Source organism: Ammodytes marinus, assembly GCF_949987685.1.
Source record: "Ammodytes marinus genome assembly, chromosome: 16".
Classification (NCBI taxonomy): domain Eukaryota; kingdom Metazoa; phylum Chordata; class Actinopteri; order Uranoscopiformes; family Ammodytidae; genus Ammodytes; species Ammodytes marinus.
In genome coordinates, this window is record NC_137220.1 from 26556198 (window position 1) to 26572973 (window position 16776).

General features: G+C 44.2%; 1 protein-coding gene across 1 annotated transcript in view; it reads right to left on the bottom strand.

Annotated features, from left to right (window-relative positions):
- LOC307263476 (BAH and coiled-coil domain-containing protein 1-like) overlaps positions 1 to 15149 on the bottom strand; it is a gene marked incomplete at its 3' end in the record, with an annotated part of 44448 nt that extends 29299 nt beyond the window's left edge. The window contains exons 1-2 of the mRNA XM_080044623.1: positions 14920 to 15149; positions 11427 to 11753 (exon numbers count right to left, since the gene is read on the bottom strand). Coding sequence (XP_079900749.1) covers positions 11427 to 11598 — 172 coding nt within the window. The 5' untranslated portion in view covers positions 11599 to 11753; positions 14920 to 15149. The remainder of the gene's footprint in view (positions 1 to 11426; positions 11754 to 14919) is intronic.
- Positions 15150 to 16776: the final 1627 nt, after the last annotated feature.

A 16776-nucleotide genomic window follows, 5' to 3' on the forward strand; every position in this document is an offset into this window, starting at 1 on the left:
AAAAAAAATCAAATGTAGTGGACTCGATACTAGCATACATAAAATGATTTCTCTAAAATAACCGACATCTGCAGCACTATTGCATGTTCCAGTATGCCCCCAACCATCCTCTCCTTCCCTGGCCTGACAGCTGCATGGCTGACTCTATTGCCACACCACGCCAGCGCTATTGATCCATCCAGTTTCCATGTCTACAGACGACTTTGGTCTGGTGATGCGTTGTTACAAGGGCATGACCATTTCTCTCTTCATACCTCACTGGTCTATTGCGCTTTTAGACAGGAAGCTACGGTCCTTCCTTAGCACCAGAATGAACCAAATCGCTATGTCCTGTTTTGTTCCCTAACAACAGCTATCAAATCCACATGTGCACCACCAAGTCCATCTATGATAGCAGTAGCTTCAGCCGTATATTGCTTACATCCGGAAAGCCCTCCTGCATGAAAACCCATGAGCCCTGTAGTTCTCTTGAGCAAGCCCCTTGTGTAGAAACACCCCAGCTTATCTATGACCCATCACTAACCCTGCAAGTCATCAGCACAGAGGAAAAAATAAATTCCTGTTACTGTGTTACACCTTCTCTGTAACCTCCTGACACCTGGAGAAGCCACAATGGTATCTGTATTCTGTCTAGTTAAAAGAGAGATAACACGGACCTAAGGGCCAGATGAAGAAACAGCACATACACTCCCATAAGTGTCATCCCATCTGCTGGGAATGTAATGTGATCTAAGGCACTTGCCAGCAAAGCACAGATTATGGCGAACAGGAGCGTCTGCACACCTGAGTCATTCAAATTATGAATTGTAAAATGCAACACAACTTCTTAAAATGCTCACATGCAAACGATTTACAGTATAATGCTGTCTAAATCCATCTGTGTGTATGTTATTATTCTGATTACTGTCTAATATATCTATCTATCAACTATGTAATTGAAGCAGGTGGATTTACCACATATAGCAGAGCAGCAGCATCCCCATGCAGAAGTGGAGAAGAGAGAGATGGGTGGAATATAAAAGGCCCAGGGCTGAGGTAGAATTAGGCACCTGCATCGGCCCCCCCCCCCCTGTCCACCCCCACATGCTGCCCTCTCCGCTGCCTGCCACTCTGTTTCCTCTCTCACTGCTTTCATACAATAGCTTCTTTGATTGTTCTTTCCCGTGGGCACGCACACACACACACACAGACACACACACACACACAATACATCACATGCGTAGGCCTACAAAAAAACTCAGAAACACACTTCATCTGCACTGTGCAGAGATAGTCGGGCCAGCCCAGTTTTGACTTTGAAAGAAAAGTTGCCTCCACTAGAAATAACGACAGGCACTCGAGAAACAAGCAAAGCACAGTTAACACATGGAAAACACACACACACACACACCAACCCACACACACATGTATGCAAGCAAAATGCATAACTCACAAACACATGCCAAAAGCACAGAAAAGTCAAGTCTTTTAGAAGCAAGTTTAGCTTAGTTAGACAGCCACCCACACAGCTAACACACACACACACACACACACACACACACACGCATCCACACACCCTCCCATTATGCTGTATAACCAAAAGGCATTGAGCCATTTCAGCAGCATTCTGAGAGCCAGCCAAGTGAGAGGTCTGTCAGTGCATTAGCCAGCATGTAATCATAGCCCAACCTCTCTGCAATTAGAAGTGGTTCTAATTCTTCACTGGAAACACAGCCTTCTCCCACCGCTAATAGTTTACTTTACTCCAACAGCTGACAGACCCAACCCTGCCTGCACGACTCGCTTCCTAAACACACATACACACACACACACACACACACACACACACACACACACACACACACACACACACACACACACACACCACACACACACACACACACACACACACAGACACACACAGACACCCATACACACTCACTCACTCACACGGACACACCCACAGCTGTGGCTTGTCTGTCAGCATGGGAGATCAAAGTGGATCCTGGGAATAGTCCCCAGCCGTGTCCCACTTGTGCCATATCAGTCCCACGGGTCTTTAGGCCATGCCACAGTTCACCTAGCAGTGGAGCTGTATGAGTAAAGGCCTGCTCTCTGCCTTCCCATTGCGCTGCCTTCAAGAACAAACCCTATCTTTACCAAACGTGACAGATAGAAATGGCAGTTAAATCATGGAACAATAGAAGAAGAAGAAACCCTGAGAGCTTATGGCTCTCTGCAGATGAGGCGGGCGTGTAAAGGGGAGGGTGGCGTGATAACGCCGGGGAAACGTTGGCTAATGAAGACTGAGGAAGAGGAAGCGCTCCCTTACTGATGGTATTGCTATTAGCCTGTGAGCCTGTGCACTTGGGTGTCACTTCAAAGCATTCCCCACTATTAATCAGAGGCTATCCAGCCCTCCAGCGAGGGCCCCGCTGGCTGTGTCGCTAACTACCCCCCTGCACATCAACACAATGGAGCCATCATTATGGCCGTTGCGCTACGCCTCGGCCAGACAGCGCACCTTTATCTCGGCATATACGTTACATACTCACGGCCAATTAATTTACCTGCCATGTCTACGAATAAAAGAGGTGCCGTGGATGGCGGCGGTGGGTGTTTGCAAGCACACATTTCCATTATGTAGTGGTTTATGTATATTTGTGAAGGGGGATGGGAAGCACCTGGCTCAGATTGCATCCAGCGGGCTTTGCACTTCGCCTACGGGGCTCTTTGAGAGAGCCACTGCACCTGTCTGGCCCAGACCCACATGCCCAACCCTGCCCTGATCTGGCTCTCACCTCAGGCGGGCCGACTGGCAGCGCAGCTTCCCCCCTCCAGGCCCCCCTGGCTAACAACAGCTACTCAGCTGGATATCAGCCACCAAGCTTGAGGATTAACTACCACACTGGCCCTGTCTCTTTAATACTAGATACATTTTATACAACTCTAATCCTCAATATCAACTCTTTCGTCCTTTTGTTTTGACTGTTGAGATGGACAGCCCTTTCCACTGGATCACAACTAAAGCCCACAGGCCAGGGGTTAGAGAAATGATTCTCTTTTTATCGCGGGGGGATTGTCAACTGAATGTATGACTGAGGCTAATGGGGAGAATAAATTTGCTTGTCTTGCCATTGCTGTCTTCCCGTAAATTTGCACATTCATGTTACACGGGATGAGGGCTTCTGATACAAGACAACCCCACCCCCCTCTGTCTCCTGTTGTACTGTACTGAGAGCCTGCAGACTGTAGCAGTGCTGAGGGGATGAGATAACCGTTCACCATTGTGAGAAAAGGATGTCAAAGCTTTGTTTTTTCACCGGCTCTTATTATTCCCTCTCCCCTCACTTTTTTTCTCTCTCTTTCTCTCTCTCCCTCTCTCTTCCTCTCTCTCTCATTCTCCCTCTCTCTCCCTCTCTCTCTCTCTCTGTTAAGAATATAAAAAGCTGGCGCAGTGGTGGCAGAAATAGTCCTGTTTCTATAATTAGATGTAAACAGACAAACCAGACTCTAATGCTTGCTCTGTCCCACTGGCCCCATGGCCTCTTGGGAAGCAAGATGTGTGAATGTGTATGACGTGCAAGTCTGTGTGCATGTGCACGCGTATGTGTGTGTCTGTCTGTGTGTGCGATTTGAAAGTGCCTGCTTGCAATGCACCAGTAAGTGTATGTGACAGCATGTGACAGGGTGCGTCTAGTCTTGCTGTCGCTCTTTTTCTCTGTCTGTCTGTCTGTCTGTCTGTCTGTCTGTCTGTCTGTCTGTCTGTCTGTCTGTCTGTCTGTCTGTCTGTCTGTCTGTCTCGTTCTCGTGCATACACACAAACTCAGACCGGCCCCTCCCCCACCCTGACCAGAGGGTTGGTCAGTGGCCTGTGCATTGGCAAGCAGAGAGAGAGCTAATGCATGCAACACCGGCAGACAAACACACATCTGTTGCTGAGGAGCCAGTCACTTGCCCCAGATCCTTTAGGACACATACAGTACTGTATCAGAGAGGGGAAGCAGTGTAGCCTAGTGGTCAGAGTGGACAAAAAAAAACAGATAACACCTACAAAACGATGTGGAGGGTCCAACAGTGAGAAAACATGGTGGAGAATGATTGTAGAAGAGAAGTGGGGATGAGCGGTGGGAGGAGCGGACAGACAGGGTACAGACACCGATCATCAAAGACAGAAAAATGTAGACATGAAAGACATGTGTGGTGTAAAACAAGTCATTTGACAACAAAATAAATAGCAGGAGGATGGGAGAGAGCAGGATTATCGTTCTTATCAATGTCAAAAAGAGCACAGGAAATCCATGCAAGAGAGAGAGAGAGAGAGAGCAAGAGAGGGGAAGAAAAATGAGAGAGAAAGAGAGAGAGAGAGAGACAGCAACAAGTCCCCTTTGGATTGAGTACAAGGCAGCTGGTTGGATGGTCCCAAGAGACTTATTAAAATGGAATTCCTGATGCTAATCTTTGTTTTCTCACAAAAGGGCTGACACATCCTTGAGAGGCATACTGCATGTATATTTAATGGCAAATCTCTCTGCATATATTAAGCAGCGCACCTTATTGGTTGGTACTGTGTCACAACCGCCCAGCTTCTCCACTAACAGTCACAAACTGTGGTCCATTATTTGAAAGTATCTGCTCTCAGTCTTGCCCCACTACCACATGCCATCTTACTGTACAGTTATGAATAGTCTGCTTTGATTTGAAATAGGCAATCTCAGAATACAGAAGGTAAAGGTAGTGCTGAGTTGTAACGACATGTTAGTGCTACAACAGAAACTTCAGTCCGTTCTTTGCAGAAGTTTATAGAACTGGACAGGCACCATGCTGAACTGGTGACTGACATATGAGTCAGTGTGGTTTTCAAAATCCCTCTTATGGGCAGAGGAATACCTACACATGCTGCATCACCAGCACCAAATCCAACTAGGTGCACCAGCGCATCCAGCAGGGACAAAAGCAAACGTTAGAAGGTTAACAATGCACCTGTCTGAGCCCAACAGCCAACCACAGGGTGCCTCAGCTCTAGTGGGGGGTGTCTGAAGAACACAGCCCAGCCCAGCACACACACACACGCAGGCACGCGCACACACACACGCATGCACGCGCACACACACACACACACACACACACACACACACACACACACGCGCATGCTAACCCATCCGCCCACCCAAACATAAACCACACACAAACTCTCATTCAACCTCACGTGCATACAGTATCGTCACTGACCACAAATCTGTGCAAAAATAATAGGGCAACGGCCCTTTTTTGTTCTTTTCACTGAATGATTGCAATAATACAATTTAAATTAAAAAACAAGTCGTCAGGATTTTCTGCTTGAGCTGTTAATAATGTGTAACAGCTGTCACATGCAATACGGCCATTCAGCGAGGTGGGCCTGGGGCTGTCTGATGAGAAGCAGCCTGATACTGGGAGAGGCAGGGAGAATGAGGGAGGGGAAGAAAAGAGAGAGAGAGAGAGAGAGAGAGAGAGAGAGAGAGAGAGAGAGAGAGAGAGAGAGAAAGAGAGAGAGAGAGAGAAAGATCCAAATCACAAACAAAACAGCAGTAGTTGACTTTGGGCAAATGTATCAGAATATTCAATCTCGCAACTATATATGTTTTAGTCCAGCTAGTTTCAGTGTGTGTGTGTGTGTGTGTGTGTGTGTGTGTGTGTGTGTGTGTGTGTGTGTGTGTGTGTGTGTGTGTGTGTGTATGTGCCTGCGTGCATGCGCGCGTGTGTGTGTGTGTGTTCGTCATGGGAAGTGAACAAAAGGTTTTCATAGCCTCGTTGGATTCTTAATGCAACCTGTCACTTCCTCATGCTCACGTGTGTGTGTGTGTGTGTGTGTGTGTGTGTGTGTGTGTGTGTGTGTGTGTGTGTGTGTGTGTGTGTGTGTGTGTGTGTGTGTGTGTGTGTGTGTGTGTGTGTGTAAATATAGATATAGCGTTTTGAAGGTTTTGAAATATGATGCCCTGAAATCCGATACACTGCCGGCGGTTCTGGCCCGTAGGTCTCCTTTGTGTTTGCCCTGCGTACACGCCCCATGCTGGAGGTGAGGGCTCTGCTGTGGCACCATGCCATGCGGTGTGGTGTCGGTGGCGCTCTGTTTGAAGAGACTTCTCACTCAGTGGCCACAACTCGCTCGCAAAGCCACACAGCTTAAGTCTTCCCATTCTGAGGACTCTTTTGCTGATGAGGAAAATGAAGTGAGCCCACATCAAATCTGTCACTTAAGTTGCATGAGTGTGAGACGTTCCAGATGCGGTTACTTATTTTTTGATGACTGGTTATTGGACACCTGGTTGAGATGTTCCAGTGACAAGCAAATGTCAGGGGGGAAGCCTAGGGCTCAATACATGAGTGCATGTTTCCCCTAGTGATCAAGAGCATTTGCAAATATGCAAGGGACTTATCCTTTTCCAAAGACAGTCCACTGCCCTTGCTATCCGTATGGGTTTTTCTAGCTGGAGCGTCAGGGGAAGGTGACAGATGGCGGCAGCACCGTGCAAGGTGCTGTTTCAGCCAGGTGGAGGATGCTAAGCAACACGTCCACCATTCAGGGGAACTAAGCTGTGACATTGGGTCTGAACTGTGTCATTTCCAAACAATCCACAAACAAGGCTGACAACAGGGCCACGCTTCACACTCTGTTTTGCAGAGCTGGAGCAAAAGAGAGAGAGAGGGTAAGTAGTACACAAGGCCCGAGCAAAATGGAACTTGGCCTCAGACCCATGTTCTGTCATTGCTTCCACGGGCGACTCCCGGAAACTTATAGTATTTTAATGTAATATTTAGAAAGGGTTATTCAAGGTACATTTTTTTCACTCAGGCAAGGCTCACCTCTGGAATTCCTCTCTCAAAATGGTTAGATTTGGAGTGGAAAGGACATGCACAGGCCTTCAATTGGAGCAAGGTGCTGTGCTACTAAATAAGTAAGCCGAGGACACAACTTGCTCCAGCCACCACTCTTGTCTGGGGTCAACAAGGAATAGGGAGGGGGAAGAAGATGTCTTCCGCATGAACAACCCTCATCCACTCACTCTGAGGTTTGGTCTTTAGAAGATCCTGGTTGTAACCAACCATTTGCTAACTCCGCTAACCTCCTGTGTTTGTCTTTGAATCTTCTTCCTAATAACCACAGACCCTTGGGGTATTCCAGCAATGAGATGTTCAATAAAAGTCTCAGTAAATGTATTTATTCCCCCAAAGAAATGTGAGAAGGCAAGGCAGAGAGCATATGCTAAACCTTTGAAGGGGGAAGCTGCTCGGATATCCAGCAAGGACATAAAAACCAAGGGAATGACAGGGACATCCTACCAGAAAACAATAAAGGGGGTGAGAGGGGACTGTTTTTTATCTTTAACAGCAGCCGTAAAAAACACACAAAGGTGGGGTCTGCAACAATGGCCCGGGGCAGGGGAGGGTGGCTACAACACAAGTGGCAGGAAGACCACCGCTTCCCAGACACAAGGGTCTTCCTGCTGGAAAAGAAAGGCCAGTGAGAAATGGAGGGGAGGAGAGAGAGAGAGGATGGCTTATGGAAGAGAGAGAGAGAGACAGAGGACATGTGAAGGAAAAGGGGGAGGAAAGAGTGAGGCAGATGACACATATATGACCTTTGATTACACGGGGTGTTTAGAGCAGAGCTCAGCCATGGGCCGCTCCTGAACCCCCCCGCCGCTCTCACACAGCCACACCTCAGCCAGAGCACGCTGATCAGAACAATATGGCTGAAAGATGAGCCCGCCAGCCATAAATGCCAGCAGTAAAGACAACTCCACTGTGTCTCCTCCTCTGACACTCTCCTATATCTGAATCCCCCAGTCTCACAGCCAAGTGAAGACTGTCTCCAGGACTGCGACCGGAGCCAACCCCAAGATAAAATTACTGATTTTAAAGATCTTGTAAAGGAACTGTCTGAATTAGAACATATTAGATGAGTTTATAGTCCTGTGTGTCTCTCTGTATCAGCAAGCACACACACACACACACACACACACACGCACACACACACACACACACACACACACACACACACACACACACACACACACACACACACACACACACACACACACACACACACACACACACACACACACACACACACACACACACAGAGAAGATGCTCCAATGTCACATTCCAAGAACACAGTGCAAGTGCAAACTATAAATCGACCACCTGACATGCATTACAAATGACTGGCTCGTAGTAAGTGAAGATGGACAGAGGCAAATGCCAGTTCTATGTTAACATGGTTCAGTGGGAAAGAAGGTAAAAGTAAATGACCGCGTCCGCGCTTGCATAATTGCACCAATCTCACCAGTGTGTGCAAAGAAAATAATTGTCCTCCCAAACTTTATTACATGTCTACAACCCCCCAAAGAACAACGCAGAGGGGTTGAATGGAACGCTAACGAAAAATACAGCACCTCTGCAAAAGTCAGAAGAGCCCTTTCAAGCAGCCACATCATAAACTTGCCTCTTGTGTTGTGTTTTTTTAACATCAACCCCAAAATATTCATGCTCTTTGAAAAATGATGTTAGCCAGTGTGCAAGTTAGTCCCCCTGGGGGGAAGCGCAGATACACTGATGGGATCCAAAACAAGCAACAAACAACATTCTCAGTAGTGCTAATGTTGCTACCATCCATTCTGGACACTACAAGGGGTCAATACTGACCTGCTCTGTCAAGGCCTATAGATAAGGACCAGTTTGGTCAGACAATCTAAACTAGCATTTCATTGTTCTTATGATGTGATACTGGCCTGTATTCATGTGGGTAAACTGAGTGAAAAAAAAATAATTAATTAATTGCTGAATTTTTTTTTTTTTAAAACCCACTTGATTCAATGTGAATAAAAAGGAAAATGTCTTTGGAACGGTAAAAATGTTGTTCCTTTTTTGTTGAGTGTTTTTCTAGGGATTATAAATTGCCATTTTGTGATAGTTTTGGTGACCATCCTACAAATATGTACCGAGCATAATTGTGAATTATGCGTCACGTCTCATACACATATTTGCATTATGTCACGCTTGACATTTTCAAACATTATTAAAATTATAAATCAAAGATTGTTCATCAGCAGAGCATGGTAACCAAGTAATATCTAACGGTGCCCAGAGGCCATTTACATAGATATACCGTGAGCTCATGTGGAAAGATCATTTATCTTAATTCAATAAAATACCTGAAATGCTAAGAATTAAGTCATTTACCAAAATATTGAGGATATTAGATAGACTTCTCTTGTAGTCACACCCATGTGGGGAGAACAATAAACCACCTGTGCTGCTCATTGAACGGTGATGACATTTGGAGGGTAGGTATTCTTGCTGGTGCAGCGCAATACTACAAAGGAAACAGCGAATCGGGTTGGGGGCTGGGGGAGCACCTTATACCCTGTAGCCAGCATTAGCCTTTATGCTCTCAATAAAACATCTATAAGAAAATAAAAAAACAACATACGTACACAGTCACAGTGTGTGTGTGTGTGTGTGTGTGTGTGTGTGTGTGTGTGTGTGTGTGTGTGTGTGTGTGCGTGCGTGCGTGCGTGCGTGCGTGCGTGTGTGTGTGTGTGTGTGTGTGTGTGTGTGTGTGTGTGTGTGTGTGTGTGTGTGTGTGTGTGTGTGTGTGTACTGCCAAAAAGCAAAGATGCATGGTGAGAGATGAATGGTTGAACTGAGCTCATGCATTATCCTGAATGACTAAATATGCCTCATATTCAACATAATGAATCCAGAATATTCATAAACACAATACATTTGAAAATACATATTATTGATATCACAGAATTGTCTATGGTAAAATGTTTTCATTTTATATTAAAATATAACTGAAGAAATAAAATGTAATGTAAGAGGATTCTGTATTCAAACGCCTACACCATCCACCTACACTAATCCCACATAGGACTCTGTTATAGTTTGAGCTGATATGTTACATAAAGTAACATAATAATAAAATAATAAGGGCTTACTATTTTTGTTTTCAGCGACCCAAGATTGGTCAGCAGCTGAGTTGCATCTGTGTGTTTTTAGATTTCACATTGACATGATCTTTTCAAAGGACATAGTTCCAGCAGTGTTACTGTCTGATGCGATCAATATGCCACCGTTGGACACTTATTTAAACGTATTTAGTTTTACAGGGGGTCGACAGGATGAGAGCAACAACAGTACATTGCGATGCATCCCATTTTCAACGCTGAGTGTCTTGTTCTGTTGTCTTTATATGAACACAAAATGAGGAAGATTATTATATATTTAAATTAGAATTAATCCAAAATATCTGAAAAGGGTAGTTACAAATCACCCTCAAAAAGAATCATAAATCAGGTGACACAATCTCGTGAAGAAAAAAAAACATGAATATAATTTAAGCCAAGGTTTCATATTGTATATTGCTTAACATGTGACTGCATTTGTGTTGCTTATATTGTTTTTTTCCACTCCCTACATTTTAAAAATATATCAGCTTTTTAATAGACGACTCTGTTTAGCAGTCTTGACTAAGTTGAATATTCTTCGTCTTATGTGTACACAAATCATGTATGGACTGATATGTTTTAAAGGTGCACGTTTGGGTACACAAGATACCCAAGGCACTTGTTAAATCCAATGCATGCACTGTGAAGACATTTGCACCCCAACGCCGATTGAAGCCCAAATTTAGGAGCAGTATTTCTAGTATTGCTCTTCTTCCCACTACGTCCAAAACACTGTAACCCAGGCCGACCTGTCCACCCATCGTCTGTCTTTGTCTCTGCCTGAGACTCTGGGTATGGCTCGGGGGTTGTAGGGTTTGGTGCTGGTCATGGCACTGGTTTTTGACACTTATCAATTTAACGTGTAGTGACAAAAAAATCGCATTTCAGATTCAGCTCCAGGGCCAATGGGAGAGCAGTTACACCGCGTGCGCAAGCTAAACCATGATCGTAAATGCCATTTTATAAATACCATGGCATTTACCACACTTATCAAATCGCTATTTGTTTTACTAAGGTGACTTTACTACCTTTGAGATATTTAAGCGATAAATGTTCAGCCTAATCACAATTCCTGGTCGTAGGCCCGCATGCGTAAATCAAATTCCGCCTGATGATATTTTAATAGAGAAACTCTGTCAACAGTCACACCTGAGCAACCATTTATTTGACACAAAAAGCCCCGTCCGTTTTTCTCTTTTGTGCATAAAAAAATATAATTTGCTTTGGTAGGCTTCCACAGCACACACATATGCAGGCCATAGCAGTGTTCACGCTGGTAAGATGCACATGCGTTATGGCGCAACGTTGTGAGAAGAGCATTTGAAACAACAGCCAGCTTAGTGGTAGGATGTAGGCTATGTTGGCGCTATATGGGGGTGGGGGGGGGGGGTGGCATTACAGCAGAGCTCTAGCATTCTTGTGTGACAAAACGCCCGAGATGTTTGACTAACCTGAGTGGGGAGCCATTGGTATGTGCGAGGGGTAATATTTTCCCGGTGGGAAGTGACCGGCGTGCTGCACAGAGCTGTGGCCCGAGGGAGCGATCCGAGAGGCGGCCCGGTGCACCAGGGCGCCTCGCTCTGAGAGAAGGTGGGCCGGAGCAGCGAAATCCCGTCCTTCCATTCCGAAGAATAGTCGAATAAATCCGAAATCCGGATAGGGCAGGTCAGGGAAGATCAAATGCAACCCATAAAATAATCCTTTCCTTCGGATCTATGTGTTGCAGTTAGTCGATCGCAGGCTTCCCCAGCCAAAAACGTAGCTCCCGATCATCTTTTCTGTCAAAAGAGGGGAAAAAAGCAAAGCAATTGTCAATATCAAGAAGACAAATGGAAAGCCCTGTTACGATGACAAAATACTAACAGTGCATTTGAGTCGTATAACAGAATGTTAGGGAAAACAACCCATTAGCACACGCTCCATTAGATGTTGCTGTAAACTAATAGCCTACCTTTCTGTCATGTCAAGTGTTTCTCTCTTCTTTTTTTGCTTAAAGCTGAAATCCACCTTTTCGATTTAACCCTGATGATAGGCTACTAAATAAGTCACTGCGGACACAAACTGCCAGCGAGGCGTCCAAAAGCCCACTGAGGCAGGCTCACATTCAGCTCTATTGATCAGCCTGGGACATGGGCCTAATATGCATCATATGGATACGAGTACTCTATTTCCCACAGACGAAGGCACAACGAGCAAATTGACACATTCAGGCTTCCCATATATATTCCTTTCTATTTTAGAATGTTCACATCGTATTTTACCCTAGCAATTCATTCGGATGACACGTCAGCAGTTGCCAGCTGTCACTCAAAACCACTATAAGCAGAAGGCTAATAACATGCAAAAAAAAATATATATTTTTTGTATGAAATCATGATTGCTGCAACAATCAATGGTAGTTCTGTTATACAGGAGGGAGTGTGTCGTCCTGTTTGGTTAAAATGACGGAAGCCTGCTCAGCCTCAAGGTGAACAACGCTGCCTTGCCTTCTCCTGCTCGTCCTATTGTCTCGGGCTGATACAGGCGTTTTTTCTTCCCCTGCCTCTAACCTCCGTCGAGCTCATCGATACATTTAAGATTATTTTCCGTATTCGCACTGCAGCGATCTTGTGTATAAAATCGGCATTAATAACCAAATATGTCATTATGTGCTGAGTGCAAAAACAACCTAGTTTATCTGAAAAACTGGCAATTGAAAAATAATTGCATCATTCATCGATCAATTAGCGGACATGAAGGCCCAACAACCTGCGCCGTTTCTCCATAACGTTGAGAAACACATCACAGAGCAATACACCTGGTATTAAGAAAATAATTTAGACACCGCTCCACAACAGATAAATGCATCAGCAGTCAGGGACTCGCTCTATCTCCCTCTCTTTCTCAGTAGCCTGTGTGTGTGTGTGTGTGTGTGTGTGTGTGTGTGTGTGTGTGTGTGTGTGTGTGTGTGTGTGTGTGTGTGTGTGTGTGTGTGTGTGTGTGTGTGTGTGTGTGTGTGTGTGTGTGCGCGTGTGTGAGAGAGAGAGAGATAGAGAATAACTGCACTCTCACTGTCTTTATCTGCCCTGACCTATTTCAGGTAAGGAGAAGGCCACATTATCTGCCATGCCACAAACAATAGCACCATAAAGTCAAAAAAAAAATAATAATAATTAGAAAATAAAAATGTCTAAAATGTACAATCACTGTGGAAATACAGTATAGGTCTATTATTTAGTCAACCATGTAAAGCTGTCCGTCTCTATGCCTCGGTGATGGCTGTGAGTAATTAAAAAACAAGGCAGGAAAACAGAAGGCAGCTTTTTTATATGGTTCCAAATCAGTAGGCCTAAATAAATAAATACATTTTACACGACTGAACTGTCCTAACACAGAAGGTTAATTTGCCTGATTTTACATCATACATCAATTTGAAGTCCCTGTTTCTGGAAGCGTTTTAGGGGCTTCCCACAAATATAAAAGTATTGCTTTACTATCAAATACAAAAAAAGAAAGAAAATCAAATGGGATTCTACAATGTGTAAGAATGAACAGGCATATTCTCATAACATGTTCCATTTTACTCTCAGCACTAGGCTATTATCTCGCCATGCAGCCAGTAAGAGCCTGGACGACAATTCAGTGCTACATCCACAACAATAAAATCCCTCCATACGGAGCTCCCTGGGACAAAATCGTATCAAACAAGGCTTCGTGAGCTAATGTGTGTACGTATGCATGTGGGGGCCCTGAGCGTGTATTGAGACGCCTTTGCCCTAGTCTAAAATGATAGGCGAGTATTCAGTTTGTGGACTGAGATCCAAGGTGAATGGCCGCCCGTCAGGAGCACTGCCTTTGTCTCGATACTGTGTGGTAGCGCTTTGCAGTCAGCCATTGCCTTCCCCCATTCGCCATGCTTTAGCGTTCAGCCCCACTCATTCAGTCCACTAACCACAGTTAAAATAATTCAACATGCACGGAGCAATGAAGATACTGCTGCTGTAGCCTACTAAATGTTTCGAAATGTAGCCTACATTCAGATTCATTTTATTGCAGCAGCGTAAATCCCCACCGTTGTTTGTTTTTCGTTGTAACCTTTTTAATGTGCGAACCCTCCTAAAAAAATGCTCGCTCTAATTTTGGCTAAAATAATAAAACGTTCATAGGCTAATCGACGCCCCTAATGCAATTCATTAAGAAACTGTCGATTAATTTGCAGATTCCAATCGACAGCCCCGGACGCAGATGATAAATCAAATGTCGCTGTATAGGTCGGATAGTGCTGCGAGGTGAGCGGTCCTCCGTGGCTGAGCTGGCCGACAAAGAGTGCACCTCGGCCGGGGCGAGCACACTCACGTCTCCCGGCCTCACTAATGCCAATTCTACGTTTTGAGTTTATTGGAACATAAAGACGACCACATTTTACACCCAACGACTGGCTAAAAGGTGGACATTTTCGAATAGTTTTTCAATACGCTTTCAAATCTGAATCAATTGCACAAATTAAATCAAAGATTAAAAATACGAAGCTTGCTACGTTTTTATAAATTTGGATAATTTAAAACAAAACATAAGCAAATAGGCTTCGTCGATCAATAATTAAATAGTTTAGCTAAATACAAAAAATACTCCTAACGTAAAAAATATAATGGAACTAGAGCATTGTTATTAGGCTATACACTACTACTACAAATAATATTACTTTAATTAGGCTACTGCTACCAATAATTACAATAATAATTCAAGCAGTATTTTTTGTCTGCCTACTGCATTAAATCGTCGGTTTATTCCACATAGAATACTCAAACACAGGCCACTCATTTCATATTATATTATGAACAACACGTCACATTAAGCAGTTTAGACTTTATACAGCCCATGTCATTGTAACTGCAGAGGAGGAAACAGGCCCATTGAAATATTTTATTGAATAAATATAAAAAAGGATATAAGATTATTACTTACTGGTATGTTAAATCCTTTCATAACAATACATTATAAAATCACAGAACACAGGGAGGGAAGGAAAAAGACCAAGTGCGTCGCCCATTTAAAAATCAAATTCTCTGAAATAAACCATGTGGGTTGGAGTGTAGTCCTACAGTAGTATCTCCATGTGAGACTGGCTGTGCTGGAGCTTTCTGAATCAGTCTATGGAAGCAGTGGGACTACGGCTTCCGGCCTGGCTGGATCGCGGCTCGGATCTCCGAAGCAGCGGTTTCTCTCTCCCGGTGCAACTGCGTACCTTGCGTCTCAGGGCAGGGTAAACACGCCCTCCCATTGGTCGGAGAGCGTGCATGTTAATGAGCTCGTGCCGCCCGCCCGGAGATACCGAACGTCGTGATTGGCCTGCAGCGCGGCCCAATGGCGTGGAGACTGGCAACGCTGAACAGAGTGAGACGCGCCAGATTTAAAGCACGGGATGGTTCGAGGTCTCTCACAATGGAGCTCAGTAGTGAGAGCCTGAGCACAGGCTATACGTGATAAAAGGACCAAAAGGCAGCAGCCATATTAGGCTAATGTCATTTAAATAATGTAAAACACAAAAATATAATCTTCAGAATTACTTGAATATAGGACAATGCATGTTTTTACAAAAAAAACTCAGTTTAATTTTGCATTAGCCTGCTTGGATAATTCTCCAAATTTGAATTCAAACGATTGACATTACCCTGGTTATATGGCATTTGCCAGGAGCTATACGCCTACAAAGAGGTGTTTATTACATCTGTAGAGAGTAGTCAGCCTTATATTAATGTAAACAATGCCAAAACCAAACAAAGAATAATAGTATCTAGAGGTGCAGGATACAAATACCTCTATAGCTAAATCACTAAGTGGAGAAATAATGATACAAAATAAAATTGGCATAAATAATAAATAGGCTACATTCATTCTGAGAGATTTTTCCGTTTTCCCAAATTCCAACTATAATGAAAGATATTTTTCTACATAATTGTAGACTATATCAGAGACAGAAATTGTCTTTAAAAATAATTAGGGCACCTATCACTATCTCTAGGCCTATATGTATATGTTGTCCTTTTTTAGAGCCACTCAAGGCTTATTGACACACGCTTTCAAAGCCAATGTCTTGAAACTATACACTGAATCAGGCCCACAAGACTGTAATTCCAATATCCCCCTCATGTTATTACTATGGACTTTGCTTATTATATTATGCTAAATGTTTACAAATGAACCCCCCACCCCCACCCTCTGCATGTAAGCTTCTCATTGGCTGGCACGGCGCCCGAGCATTGTCAGTCACAGAATGTAAACAAGACTGTGATTGGCTGTTAGCCAGTGCGCATTGGGTTGTCTGGAGAGAAAAAAAAGAAGAGAAAAAGGAAAAGAAAAGGCAATAACTGGCCCTGCGGTTTCAAGGCTTCCCGAGTTAGATGATGAAAGGGGATAAGAAGAAGAGGCGGTTTCAAGGCACCCATATAGGCGGACCCCTATTGGCCCTGAAGCCATATGAGTCAAGCGTGAATCAGAGGGAATACGGCAGAGAAGGGGGCAAATTATGTGTTGGATATTTAGAAATTAATCGAGATTTGTTTTCGGATAAACGCGGAACCAGCGATGCCTAATCATTAGGAAAAGTTATGAGAATGAGTCTAACTCCAAACAATGCAGGTTGTAGTCTGACTGCACGTTGAGGGAAGGCGGAGAGCGAGAGGGGAGCGGATCGTCCAGGATGCAGCATGAGTCTTTCACCATTTTAAAGTGCATGAGCTCGAGGTTTGTCGTAGTGGGGTTAGTGCGGTAAAAAAAAAAGCCATTGTAATTTGTTTGATGTGAAATTTGACTTTGAGTTAA